Raw genomic sequence first — 23,390 nt, forward strand, 5'->3', positions numbered from 1 at the left:
TAATAAATTACTATTTCCCTTCATTATTATTTTACCACTATTATTATTAATAACAAAAAACTAGAATTTATTTCTTCCTCATCTGGGAAAGTGATATTTCAGCAGTCTGGCCGGTAATGGCCCTTATATTCCATTTATGAACAAAAAATACATAAGAATAAGAAGTATGCATGGCACTATGTGATTAAAGAAGCCAACATAACCCATGAGCACCTTCCTGGATGAAATATAAGAAATAACCGTAAAAGGGATTGTCTAGGCATACTCTCCTGAGATCCAAGATACGAGATCCAGTTGCTGCACCAATTTGTCCCTAAGTGACAGCACCCTTCACAAGATCCAGCTGACCAGACCTTGTACTGACAGGATAGCAGGAGATAGAAGGCCTCAGGTAACTCTGGTACAAATAGGTCCAGTCTGATACAGGATTTCTAAGTGGAGAGCAGAGTCAGTGCTTTCAGCTCTTAAGCTGTATACCAGCTATATAGTCAAGTTCAGACCTGTCTAAAGTAAATCTCAGCAAGCAAGAAGCTAGCTAGTCAGCAATGACTACCAGTCCCATAGTGCCTAGAAGCAACTGTGATCCATGAAGCATACTCCAGTGAACTTTGCACTAGATATTGAACTATTCCTGCATAATTTGCAAGTTCCTGAAAGAAATTCAGTAGTGTCATGAACGGGGGCAGGGAAAAGTGAGCCCTAAACTGTCCCTAGAAACACTCTCCTTGTCTACTTGCCCATCTGCCCTAAATGGCAGATCGACAACTTGGAGCCGGCCCTTCCTGCACTAAAGTGCAATGGCATCAAGGTCAAGAAAACAAATGAAACAGTACATAGTCGGGAAACAGGTCAGGAACATAACAGGAATACAATAACCAGAACAGATATCTAAATACTAACAAGGCAGGATATAGCATACTAACAAAACTGGTCAGGAAATCAAGAGCACTGTTCACATTGGACTCAGAACAAAGAACACACTAGACTACAAACAGATACAAGTTCAGAGGACACAGACCAGTGTTAAAGTACAGAGGACACTATAGACCAATGAGGAAGCCATTTAGTGGTGAAACGATTGTTGGGGTTGGTAGGTAAGGTCTGGCATACTTGTTCTCTTTGGTCTCTGGGTTTGGCTCTTACATTTCTTTTCTCCATGCTCTCTTGCTTGCGTTTAGCATTATTCTGGTGTGATCTTATTTGATACCTGATAGCTCATTGCCCTTTGACCTCATACTTATGTTTATTGTTATCTCCACGCTGAGTTCCAGCCCTTACCTCCCTATCTGTAGTTTCTTTCGGTGCCTTGTTTTTATTATGTACATGTATTGTTGTTTTTAATTGATGATACATCTAATAAAGATTTTGTTAATTTTCTTCTATATGCTGTCCATTTGTGCATAATTTGTTCTTTGTTTTTGGTGGTGCTTTCTATCATGCACATTACTTACCTCTTTGAGGTATAGGTTCCTATGTAGGTGTCTACCAATGGTAATGTACAGAGGACATTATAGATCAGTGATCATGTACACTATAATCAGTGATCATGTACTAAAAACACTAAGGATCAGTAATCATGAACACACTAGACTCCCCACTCCAAACATGAAGGGACATCAATTCCAAAGCCAAATAGACTTCTAGCCAGCAGACACTCTCCACGAGTGATCAGGGTACTGGCCTAGAAGGAAACAGAAATACTAAATATAAGTAAACACGGGTACAGGACAAATATAACACACAGTGTGAACACTGACTAGGATATACAAGGATGAATGCAGAATGAACATACAAAATATTAAAACACAACAAATGTACTAAAACCAAGCAGGATAAAATCTATATCTCAAACAGTACAGGTAACCATGGTAAAAACTCAAGACAAACAGACAAAAACTAAGGTACATAATGAACAAGACATGGTCAGAGTAAAGCTCAAAAACAGCCGAAAGTTCCAACAGAGCTCAGGTTTTAAAACCACACCCGAGCTGCCATAGGCTGAGAACATTAACTCTTCCAAAACCAGAGAGAATTAGCACAGAAACTGTTCAGACACAAAAACAAAGTCTGAACAGGACCTTAAACAGAAAAATGCAAACACACAGAAACAGACATTATAAGTAGTTTCCGTAACTCTTTATTATCTTTTTATCTTTATTACCCAGGCACTTGGCCCAGGAAGCTACTACCCTTGGAGTGTAATTGGTACACGCAACCACCGCCAGCACATCAGTGCCTACCACATAGTTGCCTTGGCAAGTCAACCACCCAGCATTCACCCAACTATTATACCTGTTCATAGATCAGATGGGGGTATGTGTGAAAAGAATAGCTTTCATCCAAAGAAGTGTTTGGATGACTGCTATCTAACACTATGGCCAGCCATAGAACATTACATACCTTATCATTATATAAGGAATAAACGTTCCCCTTTGTTTTAAAACATTTACTATATTTTCTATATATTATTCCATTCAATTCAGGCCCATCCTAGAAATACCTCCGATAGTGAAAGCTTTTCCTGTCTGCAACCCCCCCGAAGTGTGCCCCCTCATTTCATTCATGTTCTTCAATGTATGTGACATCATTATTCAACAGTTTTATTGGTGTGCGTTTCCTCTGCCTGACTTCACGTAACACTTTGGCACTATATGTTGATGTAGGTCACCTGGGGCCTGAGTGTGAAGGAAATTAGAAAACGCTTAAGTCATCCAGGATGACATCATCATTTCTGGCATTGGGCTCTGAACCAACCCTGTGAACTGAAAAGGAAAGTGATCATGGGCCGGGGAAGCACTATGCCATTCTCAGGGCAAAGACAAAACAACTAGATTGAAATTTTACTTTTAAACCTTATTTATACTTTTCCGCTACACAAAATGTTTGTGTCAATCTATTCATTATATAACTAAATATACTCTATCTATTTATCTCATATCTATCTATCTATTATCAATCTATCTTATATTTATTAATTAATTCATCCATTATATATCTATCTATCTAATATTTATTTGTTTTTGTGTGAGTATGTGACCCATGTCACGCTGGACTGGGGATTGTAGTTCTACGGGATTTGGGGAGTATGGGGGGAATTTATCATTGTATATAGAGCTTTTTTGTCTATTTTTGCGCAAGAGTTTTTTTGCATCTTTTTTTTCTTTTTTTGCGCAAAATCTGATAGAATTCTTCATAGCCATGTCTATGATTAATTTACCATAGAGCACTTTCTACTGTAGAATCGAATTTATTAACTGCGTGTTTTTTTTTAAACGCAAAAAAAAATGCACAAATACACTTTTCTAGCGCAAATATACACCACCTTGAAGGACACGTACCAAAGTGTTCTAAAGCATCTGAGAATTACATTAACTATTTTGGGACAGTTAGGACTACTACTCCCATCATGGACAGACTCTGCCCATGATGGGAATTGTAGTCCAGGGTAATTCTCCAGAGACCCGCTGCGATCCGCATTTATTAACTGTAAAAGCCGGCGGCACATGCAAATACACTGCGCTGCCCACCGGCTCCTGTATACTGTATCAGATTTCATAATCCCCGCCCGGGAGACGGGAGCTCTGATTGGTGAAAAGCTATTCACCAATCAGAGCTCCCATCTCCCGGTCAGGGATTATGAAATGTGATACAGTATGCCGGCAGGCAGTGCAGTGTAGTCCCCAGCCTAAATAACGCCAGCCTGTTACTGCCTAGGCCCAGGACCGCCATTTTTGACGTTCCGGGCCTGTTGGCTCTTTCCGTCTCCCCTGTGGCAGTGGGTACCGGAGAGCAATAATTGGGGGTTAGCGCTAGCTAATTTTGAGGCTAATGCTAAGCCTTGGCTTAGTACTGGATTCTATCTACAAGATGGCTTCCACTACTAAGCCTGAAAATTCAATTATAAAAAACAGAACACATTGAAAAAAAATGTTTTATTTAAAAAAAAAAAACACTCCCCCACAGCCATCGTTAACCCTTTTATTGACATTTAAAAAAAAACGCTGTTCATCGACCAGGACATAGTTTTAAATTAGAGGGGCAAAGGTTTATGCAGTAATATCAGGAAGTATTACTTTACTGACAGAGTAGTGGATGCATGGAATAGTCTTCCTGCAGAAGTGGTCGCTGCAAATACAGTGAAGGAGTTTAAGCATGCATGGGATAAGCATAAGGCTATTCTTCATATAAGATAGGGCCAGGGACTATTGATAGGATTCAGATTATTTGGCAGACTAGATGGGCCAAATGGTTCTTATCTGCCGACACATTCTATGTTTCTATTTATCTATATCTATCTATCTCTCATATCTATTATCTATCTATCTATCTCAAAGCTATCTATTTATCTATTTATCTATCTATCTATCTCCATCTATCTATTTCATATATGTTTATCTAAAACTTGCCTGGTTAAAGCACAAGCAAGGTTTCCTCCCTTTGTTCTCTTGCAATTCGGACATTTTGCTTGTACTATAATGCCCTCTAGTGGCATAAACATGAGATACAATTTGTACAAATTTTCATTGCTCTAAGGCAGTGGATCTCAACCTTTTTTATGACTGTACCTCCAAAGGGTGAAAGTACGTCCGTGGGTACCCCTCGCGTGGAACTTATTGGCAAAGGGTACCCACGGACAAAATAAGTAATAAAAGTACATAATTTCATAATGGCGTGTGCTTACCTTTCTAATGCGATACTAATGTGATACTTAATCCCCTTGTGCCATTATCCCCCCTCCATCTTAATCCCCTTGTGCCATTGTGCCCCCCTCCATCTGATCCTCTTTTTCCATAATCGGAAAAAAGCAAAAGGGAATCAGAGGGAGGGGAGAATAATTGCACAAGGGGATTAAGATGGGGTGGGTGGGGGGAATATAAGGATTACCCCCCCCCCCCCCCTCCATATTAATCTCCTTGTGCCATTATTCCCCCCTCTCTCTCTGTTTCCCTTTTGCCATTACCCCCCTGTCCATCTTAATCCCCTTTTGCCATTATCCACCCCCCCCCGTCCATCTTAATCCCCTTTTGCCATTATCCACCCCCCCCCCCCGTCCATCTTAATCCCTTTTTGCCATTATCCCTCCTCGACCCCTCCATCTTAATCCCCTTATGCTATTATTCCCCCCTCCAATCCCCCTTGGCCAATATATGAGATACATACAATAACACTGTAAGAAGAAAGAATCACAGCGCAGCACTCACCCTTCCAGTGGTTTATTTCAGATCCATGGATAATCCATATAGTGATCCAGGTACAGTGGGGTTCGTGGGGAGGACAGGAAAGAGAGCTCCGAGGAGCCCTGGCGGCAACGTTTCGTGGCAAAAACTGCTTGGTCACGCCTTACAGACCAGTGTGTACGGCCAGGTAATATCCTCTTACCTGGCCGTGTCAGAACTACACCGCGATGACTAACGGTTACAACTACCAATCAGGAGCTGGTGATGCGCTCCTGATTGTCTTCCCGTCTCTGCTGGAGAAAAATGGGTGCCACTGTGGGCTATCATGTATGTGTCTCCAGCTGTTCGTTTTAACGAACGCATGAAGAGCGCTTCTGGGGTGCCGATATAGATGGTGGTAGAAATCGTCAGTGTCGGAGAAGCAACAGTATATCGGGAATGTAAGAATTTGCCACAGTGGGCAAAGGTATGTGTCCCTCCAGCAGTTGCAAATAAAAAACTCCCAGCGCTCATCAGACGGGGGATGTAGGGCAGTCAAGCTTGCAGGGGAGTGTCACGATCACACCCTATCGGTCCAGCCAAGACATTAGAGAGAGTGTGATGGTTCAAGGGTTAAGGCCACCGGACCTCTGGGTATCCACTACTAGTCCCAGCAAGTCACCAAATTAACCCTTAGATAAACGTGTTTCCACCAGAGCTGCCTTCAGAAAGGTGAGCTCATATATTTAGAGATCAAAGACCAGAGCTGATTAATTAAACATTTAATCTGATAAAAGATATCACAGTGCTATATATATATATATATATATATATATATATATATATATACACACAGAAACAAGTGACATACAGGTATAAAAATATATAAAAGAGTTTTGCAAGACAAGTTCAGAAAACAAAAATGAGGTTCTTACAGCATGATGGTATAGCCGTCCTTTGTGGGTGAGAGCTCTTGTCAGCTTTGGGCACAGCCTTGAACAACCATTGAGTCCAGCATTTTCAATCTTATCTCTGCTTCTTTGGAGGGAAACTCCATTCCCCCCCTCCCCTCTGATCCCACCAGGTGGGGCATCTCTCTTCCTGACCCCTTATCTGTTTGATTATATGATGGGACCAGAGTGCATGACTCCAAACAGCCAGACCCCCAATAAAATGAAATACACAAACACACAGTCTGAATGACCCTCACCCCCAGGTCTTAGTTTATACACAGATACAATTATAAAACACATGTATGTTTCCATAATCAGGCCTTGGGCCTGACAGGGAGGGAGGGATTTTAGTTGTTAAATAGAGTGCATGTAAAAAATTTAATTTTACAATAATAACAACAGTATTTTATACTCCTGCCTGCAAAAGAAAAAGAAAAGGAAAAGAGGGTAAACAGAGAAGACAGGTAAGCAGAAAACTTTACATATCAAAAGGCAAAATATATGTCTGAGTTTCGGTTAGAGGAAAACATTGAGTAAATTTCTTTCATTAAAACCCGCTGGGCTGACCGCATTCAACTTGGAGATCCATTTGGCTTCTCTTTGCAACAATGTAGTTTTTAGTTTTTTCCGGGTTCTGCTGTTTTTATTCTCTCCAAACCGAAAAAAGAAAGGACGGATGGGTCGCCATCATGATGCTCTCCAACGTGACTTGAGATTCTAGGCAATCCAGTGCCCAATCTAGTAAGTCTAAAATGTTCTCTGAATCTGATGAACATACACCTTGTGGTAGAGCCAATATAAAACATTTGACATGGGCATTTTATACAGTAAATTACATGATCGTTTCGGCAGGTGATGAAGTCTACATACAATAACACCCTCCCATACTTCGGTGTTACACTTAGTTTAACATGCCTACCAGTCCTGTGTCTATCCCGCTCGGCGGGAGTCGGAGGTTCCCTCTCCTACTGCCTTAAAATACTACACTAGGGAGTGCCTCGATATTTCTGTTGCTTGAACCTTCATTTTGTGGATATGCCATAAATGCTCTAAGGTGGGAATACCCCTAAAAGGGTCCATTCACACGTACAGTATCCAGGGCATATTTGATGCGCAGGATTATATGCTGCAGATTTCAATGTAAACTAAATTACTGTACACAGCTTTAACCCCTTAAGGACCAAGGAAGTACAGGTACGTCCTTGGTCTTGCTCCCGTGATATAACGCAGGGTTACACGGTAACCCCGCATCATATCACGGCGGGCCCAGCATCATAGTGAAGCAGCGACCCGCCGCTAATAGCGCACAGCGCCGATCGCGGCGCCGCGCGCTATTAACCCTTTAGCCGCGCACTCAGAGCTGAGCCGCGCGGCTAAAAGTGAAAATAAAAGCTGCCGGTTAACTCAGTGGGCTGTTCGGGATAGCCGTGACGAAATCGCGGCATCCCGAACAGCTTACCTGCCTCCTCGCTGTCTGAGATCCAGGCATGAGCAGTCAAGCGGCAGAATCATCGATCACTGGATTCCTAAGAGAAACCAGTGATCAATGATAAAGATCAGTGTGTGCAGTGTTATAGGTCCCTATGGGACCTATAACACTGCAAAAAAAAAGTGAAAAAAAAAAGTGAATGAATATAATTTAACCCCTCCCCTATTAAAAGTTTGAATCACCCCCCTTTTCCCATAAAAAAAACACAGTGTAAATAAAAATAAAAATAAACATATATTGTATCAACGCGTGCGGAAATGTCCGAATTATAAAAATATATCGTTAATTAAACCGCTCGGTCAATGGCGTACGCGCATTAAAATTCCAAAGTCCAAAATAGTGCATTTTTGGGCACTTTTTATATCATTTAAAAATGAATAAAAAGCAATCAATAAGTCCTATCAATGCAAAAATGGTACCGTTAAAAACTTCAAAAAACGAGCCCTCATACCGCCCCATACACGGAAAAGTAAAAAAGTTATAGGGGTCAGAAGATGACAATTTTAAACGTATTAATTTTTCTGCATGTAGTTATGATTTTTTCCAGAAGTACTACAAAATCAAACCTATATAAGTAGGGTATCATTTTAATCGTATGGACCTAAAGAATAAAGATAAGGTGTCATTTTTACCGAAAAATTTACTACGTAGAAATGGAAGCCCCCAAAAGTTACAAAACGGCAGTTTTTTTTCAATTTAGTCGCACAATGATTTTATTTCCCGTTTCACCGTAGATTTTTGGGCAAAATGACTGACGTCATTACAAAGTAAAATTGGTGGCACAAAAAATAAGCAATCATATGGATTTTTAGGTGCAAAATTGAAAGAGTTATGATTTTTTAAAGGCAAGGAGCAAAAAACGAAAATGCAAAAACGGAAAAAAAAAAAAACGGCCTTAAGGGGTTAAATCCTGTGCATCAAATATGCGCAGGATACCGTACATGTGAATACACCATAAAAGGGGTTGTCCAGCGCCAGTAATTAATATTTATATTAAGGTTGGGATGTGTTAATACTCACCTACCCCAATCCCCCACAGTGTCCGCCTCTCTGTTCCGCTTTTCACCACCAATCACTGGCTAGGCAGGACACTGCTGTGGCCTTTGATTAGCTGAGCGGCAGTTCCTGTGAAGGATCTGCTCTAACAATAGGGGGCATTGTATTAGGGCAACTACTTGGGATCTTACAACAGTGAAATAACGTTTTCTTTTAGCTTCTCCATATAATAAGACTTTCTGTGTAGTTAGGGAGTATAAAGTCTTATAAACGTTATGAAAATTCCTGGTAACATTTTTTATCGGCAACAGTCACACAATTTCATATTTATCTAAGTGACTGGGTCATTGTCCTGAGTTCTGTTAGTGTGTTACTACATGGCTGAGTTCCCATTTTCCAAGTTAATACATAGACATAATCTTATCAACAATTTGCTGCTAAGACCACAGATACCTTTATCATTTCTGCACAATAGAAGCATGACTGGTGAAGCACTTATAAATAAATAAAATTATTCCTGCATGCAGTATACAACATGTATTGAGCTTGTGGATTATTGCTGTGTGAAGCGCAAAGAATCTCCAACGAGGCTCAAGATAAAAATAAAACTTAACCTTTACTTCAAAGGAATTAATACACAGTACAGAACAAAATAAATTGTGATTAAAGCAATCAGCACCAATAGATGTCAATTGGGAAGGGAAACGGATACAGGTAAGTACCTATACTAACATAACCCTACCTAAAGAGAACTCCTACTTCTCAGTGTGGATAAGGAGTGAGGAAACATTCGTGATACAATGAAATAATTGTACAGTACTTGGCAAACCTCTCTTGCCAACGCATTTCGCCCACTAATTGAGTGGGCTCATCAGGGAGTGAGGGTATTTTCATACTACGTAATTCCCACGAACAGAATTACGTGCTGTGAACATAAACATCAGTGTGAATGGGTTTTCCGCGAGACCCGTTCACACTGCATAATTTCAGCGGTGGACAATTCTGCCGCTGAAATAGTTCCACGCAAAGAAAGAACATGTTCATTCTTTGCGCGGAAGTCCGTGAACACTGCATAGCCATCAATGGTGACGGCGCAGTACCACGCGGTCCTACCGCCGAAGTATTGCGGAAGCCAAAATGGAGTCTCCGTTTGCGGAATTCTGCCAGCGGAGATTCCGTTCATCATCCGTAGTGTGAACATACCCTAAGAAGAAACCACAATATGGTTCATAAGATAATGCTATTTGCACAGATAACACATAGGAGAATAATATAACCATATATATAATATATATATATATATATATATATATATATATATATATAATATGTGTTATCTGTGCAAATAGCATTATCACACATTTCTGTTTTCCTACTGGGCCAGCATCCTGACCACACGGTGGAGTGTGCCGCTCGCCAGTAGTCTATTTGGATTTATTATTAATTGCTACTCCTATAGGGGAGTGGAGTGTCCAGTTTGTGTGTCCAGTGTGAACAGAGTCCTATGTTAGGCATCCCTGTTTCTGCTCCATGTGGACAATCCTGTCTACTGGAGGTTTTCTGAGGGATTGGGATTCCTGTCCTGTGTTCAGTGTGAACAATGTTCTATAAATATATCCTGTGTATCTGGCATTCCTATTACCTGTCCATGGGGACTTTGTGTGAACTGGAGGTTTTGCATAGGGAATGCGAATATTCCTGATTAGCTAAAGATCCCTGTTGCTGGTCCATGGGGACTTTGTGTCTTCTGGATGTTCTGGGGGATTATGCTATATTCCTGTCTGTTGCTAAAGTCTGTTGACTTATCCGTTTTCCTGTCTGGTCTTTTGAACTCTATGTTTATTAGTTCTTGATTTCAGATCTTTGGAGTTCTGTACTTGACCACTTATCTATAGTGTCCTCTGTTCATGACCACGGATCTATAGTGTCCTCTGTTCATGACCGCTGATCCATAGTGTCCCCTGTGCTGCTCACTGATCTGTGTCCTCTGAACTTATACTATTGAGTTCTATGTTCCTATTATGTTTCTGGTTTGTGACCATTTATTAGTATGTGTTTTTATTAGGCCCCTGCACTTTAGTTCAGGAAGGGACCAGCGCCCAGTTGTCGATCCCTCGTTTAGGGTGGATAGGCAAGTAGGCAGGGAGAGCGGTTTTAGGGTCAGTTTAGTGCTCACTCTTCCTGTTACCCCGGTCGGTCCCTGACATCTTCTCTGAGTGGGGAGGGAGCAGGACTGACAGGTCTTCTCTATGAGTGGGGAGGGAGCAGGAATCACAAGTCTTGTCTATGAGTGGGGAGGGAGCAGGACTCACAGTTTTACTCTAAAGTAGGCGAAAATCATGAATCATGACTCACAGGTCTTCTTTTCATGGACAGGAGTTAATGGGGTACTCTGGTGGAAAATACAATTTTTCAACTCAACTGGTGCCAGTAAGTTAAAGGGGTACTCAGGTGGAAAACTTTTTTTTTTTTTTTTTTAATGAACTGGTGCTAGAAAGTTAAACAGATTTGTAAATTACACTACTTCTATTTAAAAATCGTAATCATTTCAGTACTTATTAGCAGCTATATGCTTCAGAGGAAATTATTTTATTTTTTAATTTCTTTTTTGTTTTGTCCACAGTGCTCCCTGATGACACCTCTGGAACTGTCAGGAACTGTCCAGAGCAGCATATGTTTACTTTGGGGATTTTCTCCTGCTCTGGACAGTTCCTGATACGGGCATCAGGTGTCAGCAGAGAGCACTGTGGACAAGACAAAAAAAAGACAAGTCAAAAAGAAAAGAATTTCCTCTGTAGCATACAGCTGCTAATAAGTACTGGAAAGGTAAACATTTTTTAACAGAAGTAATTTACAAATCTGTTTAACTTTCTGGCACCAGTTGGTTTAAAAAAAAAAAAAAATGTTTTCCACCGGAGTACCCCTTTAAATAGATTTGAAAATGTGTTCTATTTAAAAATCTTAATCCTTCCAGTACTTATGAGCTGCTGTATGCTTCACAGGAAGTTGTATTTCTTTCTGGAGATCTTTTCGGTATGACCACAGTGCTCTCTGCTGACACCTCTGTCCATGTCAGGAACTGTCCAGAGCAGGAGAGGTTTGCTATGGGAATTTGCGTGTACAGTTCCAGACATGGACAGAGGTGTCAGCAGAGAGCACTGTGGTCAGACTGAAAAGAACTCCAGAAAGAAATAGAATTTCCTGTGAAGCATACAGCAGCTGATAAGTACTGGAAGGAGTAAGATTTTTAAATAGAAGTAATTTACAAATCTGTATAATTTTCTGGCACCAGTTGATTTGAAATTTTTTTTTTTCCCCGGAGTAAGCTTTGTGATGGAATAAAGCAGAACTCATGGTGGAAACAAGACTAACAGGCTCTTTCTGTGAAGTCGTAATACCAGGATTTCGTGGTGCTGATCAGGACGCAGGACTCACAGACTAAAAGTAACGACCATCAGGTTTATTAACAATAATGCAACGCGTTTCGCTGCGCATGCGCAGAGAAACGCGTTGCATTATTGTTAATAAACCTGATGGTCGTTACTTTTAGTCTGTGAGTCCTGCGTCCTGATCAGCACCACGAAATCCTGGTATTACGAAGCCTTTTCTTTCTACTGATACTACAACTTCAGGTAGGCTGCAGACTGACCCCTATTCAACAACACACCTTTACCATTGTTGTGTATGTTGGTGCACAACCCCTTTCGGTAAGCAGTATTGAATCCCTCATTTCCCCATACCCTTACCACCTACGTTACTCCACAGGGAGCACCTTTGTTTTTTCTTTCTGTGAAGTGGAAGAAGAAATCACAACCTGTTTCTATGACTGCACAGGGCATGCTGTGAGTGGGTGGAGCAGGACTTAGTCTTTCCTTGAGGGTGGAGCAGGACTCACAGGCTTCCTCTTGGGTGGAGCAGGACTCACAGGCTTCCTCTTGGGTGGAGCAGGATTTACAACAGGTTCTCTCTCTGAGTTGAAGGTGGAAGCAGGACTCACAAGCTTTCTCTATGAGTGGGCTATGGAAGCAGGACTCACAAGCTTTCTCTATGAGTGGGCTATGGAAGCAGAACTCACAATCTTTCTCTATGAGTGGGCTATGGAAGCAGGACTCACAGGCTTTTTCTATGAGTTTTGCTAGCATGAAAACAGTATTTTATATGTAAGTACTGAATAAAACCACATAATGCAGTATGTCCCCGGGATCAGCCTCACCTCCTCTATCGTATGCTGCTGTCAGGGGAATTTACAGAGGGCCCTAAATTACACAGACCCCAGAAGCCACACTTCACATCGGTTAAGAAGACACAAGAAACATTATTGGATGTAGAGATTTTCCCAGGAAATGTTTTTAACCTCTTGTACTTTATATAAGAGTTCTGGAGTGAAGGTCATGTAGTCAGAATGGATCTCTCAGTGTCTGTTCTGTTCTTCTGTGCCTGGAATCTCTTACACAGTAAGTATAACGTTATATGTTTTATATTTTCATATGAAATCTTGGAAAAATAAAAAAGTGACTTTACAAATAGGTTATAAAAAGTCTCCTTTTGTTTAGTGCACTCAGCTCCTATGCAGACCTATGTTTTACTTTGGTATGAAGAAAACATGGCTTAACCTCACAATATGGCTTTTAGTAATTTATAAATCAGTTCCATGATAATTTTGTGCCGTAATACAAATCTGTAACCTGCCTCCCACCTATCATGTGACATTTATAATACTTGTGCATTCTTATGTGGTGGCAGAGCCTTTAGAGCGCCACCAGGACAAGGGCTAAAATGCAACTGCTACCTCTGAATCTTCTATAGGTACTTCCATTATATAAAATATATGAGTGCTATAGGCATTATTGACTTGTCGTAAGCTTTCTTTTCTGCAGGTATCACCCCAGCATCACTTCCACAATCTGAAAAATGCAGTTTAAACCCAGGTACTGGAATTGTGTTTGTAAATTTCACTGTACATTTTACCTTTTTTTTATAATGGCAATGGCACTAGCAATTGATATTTAATTTATGTGGATCCAACCTCTGTAATCCCCTCTGTGAGATTGAAAGAGCCACTGTGTTCAGTGGTGTTTACGTTGTGCATACCCAAATAATACTGTCATAGACTTCTTTAATAATACCTGTAAAACTCTATGTAATACTGCCATGCAGTGCATAAATAAATGTGCAATATAGTGCCAAGATATCTCCACAGTTATTGCCATAATGTAAGTTGTCCACAAGTTGAGAACTTAAAGGGGTACTCTGCTCCTAGATGTCTGATGGTGGTGGTGGGGGGGTCCGAGATCTCCGAGCTGACACCCCAGAGTTCTGAACACAAAGGCTTGGAGCTTCTGTGTTCCTGACGTCATGCCACGCCATCTCCATTTATGTCTATGGAAGGGAGCGTGATGCCTCCTCCCATAGACATGAATGGAGAGGGCATGACAGCTGTTGTCACCCATCAACCAGCATGGAGCGGAGTTCGTTCTGTGCATCAGATGACTGGGGTGCCGCGACGGAGATCGCACAGGTCCCAGGGGGATCGTGGGGGACCGCCCGGATCCTTTCGATAGGGCATAAGATGTTTAAGGCTGGATAGAATGTAATATAATGGGATGGTAGAGACCCCGAGACACTTGTCTTATTAGCTCATACTTAGAGTATGCCACCACATATACTCAGCCAACACCCAGACCTACCTAGAGACAGTTGTGTAGAGTAGCAGAAGTTACAACTGCTCTTGTCATTAGGTTCTCTTCTGAATTCATTGACAAATTCAAAACTTTTTATTCTTTTCCATCAGGACAGATCCAAAGAAAGTTTATAACTGTTTTCATGCAAAACATCTTTCGAAACTCAGATACAACTTTCCAGCTATATCTGGTGACCTGTGATAAAGCGGCTACAGTTACAGTGTCAGTGTCTCAGCCCTTCTTTAACCAGACGATCTACATTGACCAGAACAGTAGTTGCCAGGTGACTTTGGACTATACATATATGATCACAGAAAAGGATATCACTTCCAAAGTAATAATGGTGACATCGGATATGGCCATATCTGTAATTGCATTTTACACAGCTGTGGTCTCTGCTGATGCCATGACCTGTCTACCACAAGAAGACCTGGGTATGGAATACTACATAATTACTCCTGGGGACCAAACAAGTGGACAGGTTCCAGGAACCAGCAGACAATTTGCAGTGGCCAATGGGTTTGAACATGATGTCCAAGTGCACATAACAGTCTCAGGATCCATCACATATAATGGGATATCCTACACAACTGGAGATTCATTCACATTGTTGCTGAAGAACAGACAAGTCATTCAGTTTCAAAGTTCAGTGGATCTAACAGGAACCAAAATTTCATCCTCAGCTCCAGTGGCGGTGTTCACTGGTCATACCTGTTATAAGGGAATTAACTCTGCTTGTGATGCCCTCCTTGAACAGCTCCATCCTAAGGAGAACTGGGGAAAAATCTTTGCTGTGTTTCCATTTTTTACACATACTCAAGATGTCATCAAAATAATTGCAGGAAGTGCAGATACCCTTGTGACTATTGATAGCCCAGAAGATACCACTCAGCATAGTCTACAGGAAGCTGCCCATGTCACAATAACCGCAGACAAAATACTGCTCATCAATGCCACCAAGCCTGTTATGATTCTATATTTACTCCAAGAATCTCACTCAACTGGTATAACATTTTCTTATGATCCGTTTATTACCACTGTCCCACCATCATTACTGGGAAGGAAATATTACAAGTTTGTGACACAGTCTGTCTATGACAACTTCTTCCTCATTGTTTCTGAGGCATCTTCAGACTCCGAGTTCTACCTAGATGGAAAACCCTTAAGTTCTTATCCAACAACTGTGAAAAAATTCAAAGGGTTTAGAGGTTGGCAAGTCACATTGGGTAAAACTGATGGGCAGTATGAGATATACCATGAGTTGACCACATTCACTCTTTATATTTATGGCATTGGATCTACTGTATCTTATGGATATTCAATGGGCCACGATTTATTGTATCCAGGTAAGTTGTGAGCCATATATAAAATGGAGGTGGTTAGGTAGAGCCTTTGGAACCTATGAAGGGGAGGCTCCATAAAAATAAAAAAAACAACCTCAAATAGGCCCATAACAACCATATTACCTTGTTCTATAGTACATATTCTCCTTTGTAGATTATACCCATCCCATTGGCTTTTATTCTTTTCAGTTTGGGTAAAAAAATTAGAAGAATGTGCAGTGCATCATTTTTACCTCCATGAGCTATATTTAAGATCTTTTGTTATCTTGTTTCTGTTTTAGATCCTCTACTGCTATTTCCAACACAAGAGGTGGGATGTGGATTACGTTGTCTTCCACATGGTGCTGAGTATACTCTACCTTCTAGCTTGTTGTCTGAAGCCACCTTAGATGTTGCAGATATTCACCTCAAAGATCCTCTGTGCCAAGCAGAGCTGAATGACACTAACTTCCTCATTAAAATACCATACGATAGATGTGGATCTAAAATTCTGGTGAATATTACTGATAAATGTTAAAATAATTAGAAAACACTAAACCAGAAATTTTGAATTCCTATTAAAGAAGCACTCCAGTTTTTCTTTTTTGCCCATATAATGCACGCTCATCTCACAACAAGATACAGATGCTGGCACTGGTGAACACGCTTTATGTAGTGGTTCTAGGTACACTCGGCTAGTGCAGCGATGCGGCAGCAACTCCTGTAAATATGAACTTCGCCCAGTGCACAACCCACATAGAGATACGGCAATCTCAACAATGCAAAAGAAAGAATTCACGGGGGCACTCCCGTTACTGCGTTCAATGCAGGTTTCTTTATTCAGGTAGCAGATGAATACATATTTCTGCCAGGAGCAAGCGTGTGGGACTATAGTTATTTTGTGCCGATCCCGGGACACCCTCCTCAGGTCACCTGAGGAAGTGCCGGGATCGGCAAGAAATAGCTATCGTCCCACACGCTCTCTCCTGGCGCCCCGACGGAATATGTATTCATCTGCTACCTGAATAAAGAAACCTGCATTGAACGAAGTACCGTGAGTGCCTCCCTGAATTCTTTCTCATCTCTACTATTCCTACATTGTCATCTGTTTCATTCCAGCACAGCTTCCTTCATATGCTTCATTCATACTTTAGCGGTGTCATATTACAAGCAGTCAGTCCAACAGAAAATTATAGTGCTTAAATATGTTTCAGGAAGTGGTCTGTCCTAGGTAAGCAAACTTCCTGTCAATTACAGGAAGACATCAATACCTATCTGTCCCCTCCCCTTTCTCTCTCTCCCTCACCCAGCTCCATCTGTATACAGCTTCTGCCATACCTCCCAACTTTTGTTAAGAGCAAAAAGGGACAAGCTACACTCATTGCCATGCCCCTAACAACGCCCTCAGTCACGCCCTAACCATGCCTGCGGCTGCAGAATGGGAATACCCCTTAACAGCAATAATGTTGTCAATCTGCCATCTAAGTTTAGGAGGACCTCCTATACTGACAACAACCCCCATCATTAACTTTACAGACCATATAAGTGATCACATACAGTTATATCAGGTGACTGACATCAACACCCATCATTACCACTACAGACCATATAAGTGATTATATACAGTTATATCAGGTGACTGACAACAACCCCCATCATTACCACTACCGACCATATAAGAGATTACATACAGTTATATCAGGTGACTGACAACAACCCCCATCATTACCACTACAGACCATATAAGAGATTACATACAGTTATATCAGGTGACTGACAACAACCCCCATCATTACCACTACAAACCACATAAGTGATTACATACAGTGACATCAGGTGACAGAAAACAACCCCCATAATTACTGCTACAGACCATATAAGTGATTACATACAGTTACATCAGGTGACCGAAAACAACCCCCATCATTACTGCTACAGACCATATAAGTGATTACATACAGTTATATCAGGGGATGTCTTCTCTGATCTGAGTCATTCACCTTCCTTTTTCTTCTCCAGCTCAGACGGCCATGATGATTTCTTCCCTCATCTCTGTAGAACATGACGGGGTAAAAACATTTTAGGCTCTGCACTTTTCCAATAACAATAATGCCCCAAACTGTAATAATGCCCCCCTTAGTAGAATGGGAAGCAGCAGATGTCCTCCACGATAGGTAGGCAGCAGAAGACTCCCACATTAGGTTGGCAGCATATGCTTCCCACATTAGGTAGGCAGATGTCTCCCACATTAGGTTGGCAGCAGATGTCCCCTACATTAGGTTGGCAGTAGATGTCCCCCACCTAGGTTGGCAGCAGATGTCCCCCACATTAGGTTTGCAGCAGAATCCCCTTCATAGTAGGGAGCAGATTCCCCCCATAGTAGGTGGGATATTCCCCCCCATAGTGAGCGGCAGATTCCCACCCATAGTAGGCGGCAGGTTCCCCCACAGTGAGCGGCAGTTTCCCCCATAGTAGGCGGCAGTACCCACATATTGGGTGGCAGTATCCCCCATAGTAGGCGGCAGTGTCTCCCAAAGTAGGCAGCAGTGTTTCCCAAAGTAGATGGCAGTTTCCTCCATAGTAGGCAGCGGCAGTACCCTCATATTAAGCAGCAGTACCTCCATATTAGGCAGCAGTGTCTCCCATAATAGACAGCAGTGTCCCCGACATTAGGCAGCAGTGTCCCCCATATTAGGCAGCAGAGTCCCCCATATTTGGCAGCAGAGTCCCCCATATTAGGCAGCAGAGTCCCCCATATTAGGCAGCAGTGTCCCCCATATTAGACAGCAGTAGTTTCCCCATGGTAGGCAGCAGCAGTTCCCCCATATTAGGCAGCAGCAGATTCCCCCATGGTAGTCAACAGCAGTTCCCCCACAGTAGGCAGTAGCAGTTTCCCCCTCCCCTCCCGGATACTTTCCTCCTGCGGCTCTTCTATTTTCTTCCCGGCGGCTCCCTCGGCATGGCCTCTTCTTTCTTCTTTTTTCCTATATTGTCTGCTTTACATGATATTTTCAAAGGGGTGAGAGTCCAGTTTACATGAAAAATTTCACACCAGTTTTTTGTCTTAGTTTTTTTGGGGAAAAGGTGTAGTTTTTTTTGGGAAAAGGTGTTATTTAAGTTATTATTAAAAAAAAGAAATAATTATTATTGAAAAATGTTATTAAAAAAATAAAAATATATGTTACTTTACAGCTATTATTGCACATAAAGGGGTTTTCCTACAACCTAGTGTTTTTATCGGGGATGGAATCCAGACAGTTTTCGTCGTTTAGGTGGACCAGGTATTAAAATAACAGCTGATTTGCTGAATCGGGAAAAAAATGGTTCCCCATCTAATGTTGTGAGTGTGCTATGTTGTTTAGTGTTGTGTCATTCTTGCCACCCGTACCTCCCAGCAGCTAGCGCCTCTGTCTCCTCCTCTCCACCTTCTTCTGTTAACATTGCAGCTTTTTGCTGTGCCAGTATGGCCGATGTTTGCACTCATGCTTATAACCTATCACTGGAGACCCACCATGTAAATGGTCTGCGCTTGGGGTGGGGCCACTTCTTCATTAACCTATATGGAAATTATATAGATGGCAATGCCATGAACAAACAGTGGGAAATGGAGAAAGTAAAGTTTATATATTTAAATACACTATTAAAGGGGCTATTCAGCATTTTTCAAAAATTTATATCATGCTAGGGCCCGGAAAAAAAATCTATACTTACCTAGCTCCATTCTCCCACAACTCCCATTCATCTCCATCCAGTCCCCCAATCTTCTGTCTTCGTTCTGCTTCGAGACAAGTGCCCATTGCATGACCTGCACTCAGCCAATCACTGGCCATGATGGGATACTGCTGTAGCTAGTAATTGGCTGAGCTGACAGGTTCTGCTCCAGACTAGTTGTAGGCAAATGGGAGCATCGGGGGATCAGGGCTCGGTAAGTGTAGGTGTTTTTTTTCTATTCTTTACAGCCCCAGCAGGATATTAATTTTAGCAAAGACGCTGGATAACCCTTCAACTATTTTCCTTATCTTAACTATATCTTGTTTTTGCAGTATGAGGATGGGAGAGCCTTTTATGCTAACACCATCTACGGAACTATCCCTGACACAGATGTTCATCGTATTGAGATATCAGTACGATGTGAAATGAATAATAATTCCCTGGAATTGATCATTAACCCTAAAGTAAATAATTTCATCTGTAAAAGTTACTACAATGTTTCAATGAAACTCTACCACAGCAACAGCTTCACTGATCCGGTTACACTGTATCCTCATGAGGTGGATCTACACAGCAGTCTACATGTGGAGGTTGAGGTTGAGTCAGAAGATGAGGAGCTGCAGATATTCATAGAAACCCTCACAGCTTCCCCTTCACTAGAGGACACAAACCTGAAATATACAGTCATCCAGGACGGGTGAGAAACCGTTTATCTAAAAGATAGGGGATAAGATGTTTGATCGCGGTAGTCCCGCCACTGGGGACCCCCGCGATCTCCCCGCTGCACCCAGCGTTTGTTTAGAGCGTTGGGTGCAGCGCCGGAGGCTCGTGCCGTCCCGGCCATGACCCGCTCATGATGTCACTGCCATGCCCCCTCAATGCAAGTCTATGGGAGGAGGCGGGACTGCCATCACGTCCCCTCCCATAGACTTGCATTGAGGGGGCATGGGAGTGATATCACAAGCAGGGCATAACCGTGATGTCATAAGCCTTCACCCCGCATCGCCAGTCATCCGGCACGGAGTGAAGTTTGCTCTGTGCAACGGATGTCTGGGGTGCTGCAGCTGAGATCGCGAGGGTCCCCAGCGGCAGGACCCCCGCGATCAGACATCTTATCCCCTATCCCTTGGATAGGGGATAAGATGATCTCCGATAGAGAAAATACCGTACTATATACAGTAGGTAAGAGTGCACTGATAAATATGCAACACCAAAATAAGATATAAGTGCACTAGACAGAGAAAATAAAGATGAATTAATCTTTATTGAAAACACATATAAAAAACAGAAGACATTATTAAAAGCACCAGAGTACAGCAGAAAAGTAGGTATGGATACATGCTTATGGATACACCCTATAAGCATGGATACAAGTTAGAATACAGAAGTACAATACATAGCAGCATTAAGCAATCAAGGATAAACAAGTAAAATGAAAATAATAAACTCCAGCATTATCAACAGGAGTGATCCAAAAAGGGTGCCAGACCATTACCTACCCTAACCCCAACGATCGTTTCACTAAAGACGAGTTTCCTCAGGGGGCTGCTATGTATTATAACTCTGTATTCTAACTTGTATCCATGCTTATAGGGTCCTCCGTACCTACTTTTCTGATGTACTTTGGTGCTTTTAATAATATGTCTTCTGTTTTCTTTTTTATGTGTTTTCAATAAAGATTCATTCATCTTTATTTTCTGTGTCTAGTGCACTTATATCTCATTTTGGAGGGGAGGAATATTGATGAGCTGAGTGGGGCTGCGGCCGGCGGTGGTGACGTCAGAGTGCCAGTTAATACCGCCTGTGCCAGTTAGCACTTAATGAGCATATACAGAAAAACAAAGATTTCAGCCGAATGGCCAGGAGTATCCGGGCACAGTAGGCATCAAACTTATCAGCCAGTACCGCTGGTTAGTGCGGGGAGAGCAAGCTGACAGTTTTTCTTTAATCAAAATGTTCCATTCATCCAAAAAACATTGTTCCAACAGCCTTGGCTTGTCCATGTGATCTTAAGCAAACTGCAGCTGGGCAGCAATGTTCTTTTTGGAAAGCTGCCGCTTTCATCTTGTAATCATGCCATGTACATATTATTGTTCAGTTCCCTCCTGAGTGGACTTATGACCTTAAACAGTAGCTAATGTGAAAAAAAAGACTGTTTCTGCTTAGAGGATACTTTGGGTTACTGTGTGACCTCGCAGACTATTATTTGGCTTGCTTTTGGCTTGATTTTTGTTGGTTGACCACTACTGGGGATGGAAAGAATGGTGTTGAATTTCCTCCATTTGGACTCAATCTGTCTGACTGTGGATTGGTGGAGTCCAAACTATTTCTTTTGTAAGCTTTTTCATTCGAAAGAGCAACAACTCTTTTTCTGTGGTCTTCAGAAATCTCCATTGTTCCATAATACACTTCCACAACCGTGTACTGTGTTGATCAGACTTTGATTGATCTCTGTTCTTTGAACAAAACAGGTCATCATTCCATTGGTTAAAAACACCTTCACGTTATCTGCTAATCCTGAAGGTTCAAATACTTTTGCCGTCCGCAGATATGTGATATTGGATCATTTTCCTTAATAAATATATTACCAAGTCTAACATTTCTTACTCATTGTTTGATGTAGGCCACTTTATCTACTTTTAGGACTTGTGTGAAAATCTATTGTAGTTTTTAGGTTGAATGTATGCAACTTGAAACCATGAAACTTTCAAGCAACATACATACATACTTAAAATAATAATATTTTACAACTGTCTTTGTTTTGTTCTCAGGTGCTACCAAGACTCCAGCCTACATGTTCACCAGGTGACAGACCTGCGCCTACAGCGCTTCAGTTTTCATGTGTTTAAGTTTGATAACTTCCATACAGTCTACCTTTCCTGTATTGTTATCATCTGTCACAACTCAACCTCCCCAAATCGCTGTACTCGACCGTGTTTAACCCAAAGACTGAAACGTGATGTCCTTACCTCAAAGGAAGAACTTGACACTGCTAGGTTATCTCAAGGCCCAATTGTGTTTAGATCAAGTAAGAAGGCCCCATACTTTAAATCTGTGTGTCAAAATAGTGACAGGTTCTCAAAATATTATTATTATTTTTTTTTTGTAGGGGAACGAATCACAGAGAACAACTATGTCCTAACGCCAGTACTGTCCATTGTCTTGGGTATCACCGCGCTACTAGCAGGACTGGGCCTTGTTATTCAGAAGGAATATTACCAAAGAAAGATGGCGGCCCTTCAACAAAGTGGCATTGATCATTCCTGAAAGAATTGCCCATATACTGACAATTAAAATATCTATCTGGTCAAATGAAATCTGCCCTCCACTGATCAAATCTATAGTCCAGGAAAAACCTCTTCAAATAATAAAGGGATGATATGTATGTATGTTTAATCTTCCTAATTGCAATGCATAACACCCATTTCATTATTTAACGCTATGATTTTTAATACTCATTCAATAAAATGTATAGTTTAATATGGACTCATTATTTTATAAGAATAAGATTTAATGGGGGGGAGGGAGGGGGAGAGAGAGAGAGAGAGAAAGAGAGAGAAAGAGAAAGAGAGAGAGAGAGAGAGAGCTCTTGGGAAGAAACAAATAACCCCAAAGGAGGTTGATAAATACCCTTTATTTCATATACCAGATGTCTACTCATATAGCAATTAGGAAAAGGGGAGTTTAAAAAAAAAAGTGAATTAACATCACAACCTCATTATGTCTCAACAATTGGACAATTATTGACACATTAGATAATAATAATCCCATATCCTTGGACAAAAAATATTTTATTTTTTTCAGAAGATTACTAAATTGGCCTCTCAATATACTGGTTCAAAAAACTATACCGAACATACAGGGTGGGCCATTTATAAGGAATGGGAATGGTTGGTGATATTAACTTCCTGTTTGTGGCACATTAGTATATGTGAGGGGGGCAAACTTTTCAAGATGGGTGACCATGGCGGCCATTTTGAAGTCGGCCATTTTGAATCCAAATTTAGTTTTTTCAATAGGAAGAGGGTCATGTGACACATCAAACTTATTGGGAATTTCACAAGAAAAACAATGATGTGCTT

General features: G+C 41.4%; 1 protein-coding gene across 1 annotated transcript; it reads left to right on the forward strand.

Annotated features, from left to right (window-relative positions):
• Positions 1-1,865: 1,865 nt before the first annotated feature.
• LOC130277453 (uncharacterized) lies at positions 1,866-22,740 on the forward strand. The gene is made up of 9 exons (XM_056528124.1): positions 1,866-1,928; positions 2,166-2,313; positions 12,968-13,048; positions 13,472-13,522; positions 14,386-15,621; positions 15,900-16,111; positions 19,641-20,005; positions 22,080-22,336; positions 22,418-22,740. Exons 1-9 carry the CDS (start codon positions 1,866-1,868, stop codon positions 22,573-22,575), a joined length of 2,571 nt encoding a protein of 856 aa, XP_056384099.1. The 3' UTR covers positions 22,576-22,740.
• The last annotated feature ends 650 nt before the right edge of the window (positions 22,741-23,390 follow it).

Source organism: Hyla sarda, chromosome 6 (genome assembly GCF_029499605.1).
Source record: "Hyla sarda isolate aHylSar1 chromosome 6, aHylSar1.hap1, whole genome shotgun sequence".
NCBI classification, from domain to species: Eukaryota; Metazoa; Chordata; class Amphibia; order Anura; family Hylidae; genus Hyla; species Hyla sarda.

Excerpts from the sequence above, each read along its gene's own strand:
- LOC130277453 (XM_056528124.1), top strand. The coding sequence starts at position 1,866 with ATGGTAAAAACTCAAGACAAACAGACAAAAACTAAGGTACATAATGAA. Across the intron at positions 20,006-22,079 it reads TATACAGTCATCCAGGACGG|GTGCTACCAAGACTCCAGCC; the intron begins GTGAGAAACCGT and ends TTTTGTTCTCAG. Across the intron at positions 22,337-22,417 it reads CCCAATTGTGTTTAGATCAA|GGGAACGAATCACAGAGAAC; the intron begins GTAAGAAGGCCC and ends TTTTTTTTGTAG.